This window comes from Propithecus coquereli, unplaced genomic scaffold (assembly GCF_000956105.1).
Source record: "Propithecus coquereli isolate 6110/MARCELLA unplaced genomic scaffold, Pcoq_1.0 Scaffold137, whole genome shotgun sequence".
NCBI classification, from domain to species: domain Eukaryota; kingdom Metazoa; phylum Chordata; class Mammalia; order Primates; family Indriidae; genus Propithecus; species Propithecus coquereli.
This window is the reverse complement of record NW_012137969.1, coordinates 780,902-784,920: the sequence shown is the minus strand read 5'-3', so window position 1 is coordinate 784,920 and position 4,019 is coordinate 780,902. Positions and strand designations below refer to the sequence as shown.

General features: G+C 43.5%; 1 protein-coding gene across 1 annotated transcript; it reads right to left on the bottom strand.

The window, feature by feature from the left end:
• Positions 1-2,716: 2,716 nt before the first annotated feature.
• On the bottom strand, positions 2,717-3,703 carry GJC3 (gap junction protein, gamma 3, 30.2kDa). The gene has a single exon (XM_012638887.1). The coding sequence runs from the start codon at positions 3,701-3,703 to the stop codon at positions 2,717-2,719; it is 987 nt and encodes a 328-aa protein (XP_012494341.1).
• Between the last annotated feature and the right edge of the window lie 316 nt (positions 3,704-4,019).

Here is a 4,019-nt window from a genome sequence, read left to right as displayed (position 1 = left end):
TGTGACTCTAAAAATATGTAGTCACATTTTGGTGACTTTTCTTTTCACTTAAAAGAGATTTTTTTAATGATTAAGAAGAGAAAAATAGTATAAATATATATATGTATAGTCTAGAAAATAAGATGAAAAAGTATACCTGTGTATGCATCACTCAATTAAAAAAATAAAGAACATTACAGGTGATCTGTGTGGCCCTCTCTACTCCCATTTCCTTTCTTTCTTTCTTAGAAATAAACACTATCCTAAATTTTGTGTTATCTTGCAGTGCTTAGGGCTTTAACAACTTTGTATACTTATATAAAATGCTGTTTAGTTTTGTATGCTTTTGGATTTTATTTTAATGTAACCATAATCTATCAATTCTATGACTTGCCTTTGTTCATTCAAAATTATATTCCTGAGATTCAAAAAAAAAACCAAAATTTAAAACTTTTGTACATCAAGGAACACTCTTAAGAAAGTGAAAGACAAGCCACAGAATGGGAGAAAATATTTGGAAATCATATATAGGATGAGTATCTAATACCCAGAATATATAAAGCACTCTTACAACAACAAAAATACAAACAACCCAATTTTAAAATGGGCAAAGGATTTGAATAGACATTTTTCAAAACAAGATATACAAATGTCAAAAAAAACACATGAAAGATGCTGAACATCATTAGCCATTAAGAAAGTAAAAATCAAAACTACAATGAGATATCACTACACACCCACTAGGATGGCTAGAATTTAAAAAAAACAAAAACACTAAATAACAAGTGATGGTGAGGATGTGGCTAAATTGGAACACTCATACATTGCTGATTGGAATGTAAAAATAGTGCGGCTTCTGTGGAAAACTGTTTGGCAATTCCTCAAAAGGTAGATTAGACATAGAGTTTCCATATGGCCCAGTAATCTACTCCTGGGTATTTACCCAAGAGTACTGAAAACACATGTTCACACAAAATTTGGTACACAAGTGTTAATAGAGATATTCATAATAGCAAAAAAAAATGGAAACAATCCAGATGTCTGGAAATTGAAGAATGGATAACATACCAAATGGTATACCAAAATATGGTATATTCTAAAAATGGAATAACATTCAACCACAAAAATGAATGAAGTTCTGATACATGCTACAACATGAGACTCAAAAATACCATGCTAAGTGAAAAAAGCCAGACACAAAAGACCCCTATTGTATGATTCCATTTACATGAAGGTGTAGGAGAATCCACAGAGACAGAAAGTAGACTGGTGGGTGCATACGTTTGGGAAGAAATAAGAGGTTGAGGGTAACAGTTAAAGGGTATAGGGTTTTTGTGTTTTTGAGTTGATGAAAATGTTCTCAAATCGATTGTGTTGATGGATACACAACTCTGTGAATATACTAGAAACCATTTAATTGTGTACATTAAATGGGTGAATTTTATGGTGTGTGAATTATATCTCAGTAAAGCTATTTTTCAAAGGGTGAAATAAGGAGAAATTGTGCATGATGGCGATTGCTTTTTTCCTTAGTCACCTTGGCTGAGATCTGACTAAAGTAGATAACAGATGCATGTGAAACACTCATGTGGCAGCAAGAAAACTTATTTTTTTTCCTAGTTGCCAAACCATCCCTTGGTGAACCCAATGTCTTTCCTTAGAGATGAGCCTGCCTAACTTACTTGGGCATAACTTGGGATTCAGAAGGAGAAAACAAACCAGGTAACTGCTTTTTGCTGAGACTTCGAGGGCAAGGAAAAACTAAGGAGGGGGTGGGGTTCTGTAAAAAGGTGGGTGGGTAGAACACTCTCCCACAGAAATGACTGAGGGATGCAAGAAGCCTGGTATTCAGATTTCAGTCATCCGCTGAATCACATTGTGATATAAACCTCTCTCGCTCTTACTCTAGAATCAGCAGTATAACAGCCTTTTCTGTGTTGTAGTGGGGGTTATGAGTTTTAAAAGTAGGGACTTGGTCCTGAATTTGAGTTGCTGCTGTACTGGAGAACAGCTGCAGGAGAACAGTGGAGAACGAGAATGGAGCAGAAATCAGAGCTATCAGTGGTCAAAGGGACATGAGCCCCTGAATTCACAGTAATCTTCCTAAAGGATGTGGCTGGGCGTTTGAATAAATCTCCTCTAGATATTAAGGGACATTGGGCTATACATGCTTGGAAGACCAGAGTTTCCAGCTATAACATATGCTGCAGGACTGAGGAGCACTCATAGGTTGCAGGACTTTGGCGCTGGGAAAGCAGAGAATGTGGAACAACAAAAAAGAGATAAATGAGTCACTGAGGCAGGAAGGATCACTGCCTTTGGCAACAGGAATGCCAACACAAGTCATCAATATTTATTGAGCAGGGCAGGGGAGAGTCATGGTTTATGGAGGCTTCTGCTGGCTGACTGTTGAACCGAGCCCATGAAAATTGTGATGCTGACACCAGAGAATTTGGGTAAGAAGGTACGATCAGGAACTCTTCAAGGAAATGCTTTAGACAGCATGGCCCACCACGGCCCTTAGAGATCCTTCAACAGCTGGATCTGTCATAGACATGAAGCCCCACTCCATGGATGGCGGGAAGAAGATCCAATCATAGGGTTTCCTTCAGGCAAGCCAGGTGTCTTCATAACTCTGCAAAGTAGAGCATCAAGCAGAAGCTGAGATTTTTCCTAAGTGTAAAGGGACCTAAATGGAAATTTAGGAGGTACAATGGACTAGCACTGTCTTCCTGGTTCACTGGAAGGAATCATCAAATTGAAGGGGATGGACATTGGGAGATGGGTTGGGAGCAGTGATCAGGACACATCTGCCTAGAACCTGGTTATCTACTTTGTAACATGCAGAAGTTGTACTTCCCAGAAGGGTGAGGGACCTGCCCCAAGAGGAGGTCATCGGGACAGAGACATCAGTGGCAGGAAGAGTGTCCTTCTCACCTGCTTCTCGAAACTGCTCTTTTGTTTCCACCACTGGAAAGTTATCAGTTGGTTCCTTGTGTCTTCTGGTGCTCTCTGAAGTTGGGTGGTAGTTAGAGGAGGAAGATTTGTGCTTCTGGGTCTTCCACCATCTCCCCAAACCCAGAAGCACAAGCTCCAAAAGAGTAAACAGGAGACAGAACCCACTGACCCCAAACATGGTCTTTAGGAAGATGGTTTTCTCAGAGGGGCGGGACAGAGTACAGGTTATACTACCGAGGCACGGCTCTCGACGACATGCAAAGGAGCTGGGCATCTGGAACCCATACAGATGGTACTGCCCTCCCAGGGCTGCCCCCTCAAGGGCCAGTCGAGCCCCCAGCTGTGCCATATAGGCCCAGAGCAGCCGGGCGCTTCCAGGCCCTGGGGCACCTCTGCCGCTCTGCCCTTCGTGGAGCGGGGTCTCCTCCTCCTTCTTCACCTTTCCTGATTCCTCCCAGTGCCAGATCACATGATACAGGGTGAAACCCATGTAGAGGGCGCTGGGAACAGCCACCAACATGACCTGGAAGGTCCAGAAGCGCAGTGGGGAGAGGGGGTGGAAGGCGTCGAAGCAGGCAGCCTTGCAGCCCGGCTGCTGGGTGTGACACACGAATTCACTCTGCTCATCGCCGTAGACGCCGGGCCCACTGGCAGCCAGCAGCACGAGGCGGAATCCCAGGAGCACGGGGAGCAGGAGGCGCCCCACCGGGGTGGAGTGCCCCGTCGTCTCCTCAGCCAGCAGCCGCCGCAGTAACCCGCCACACATCCTGCTACGGAGTAGAGGACAGTAATCAGTCACTGCACGCATGTCGCTCACTGTCCTGTAGAGGGAGCTCCAGTCCACCTTGTCACTCCCAATCCAAGGATGGGGAGACAAGCCTTTTTGCTCCTCTCCAAAGATGTGGTTGATCAACTACCAAGACTCTTGTTGCACCTATTTACTAGTTAACGAAATTACCTATGTAAAATAATAATAGTGAGTGTGGGGGGGTGTGGCTCTGTCTCTTCCGCCCTCCCCTTCTATACTGCTGGATCGGAGAGGAACTCTCAGGTAGAGACGAGGATCCGTCTTTGTCTCATTC

Excerpts from the sequence above, each read along its gene's own strand:
- GJC3 (XM_012638887.1), bottom strand. The coding sequence starts at position 3,703 with ATGTGTGGCGGGTTACTGCGGCGGCTGCTGGCTGAGGAGACGACGGGG.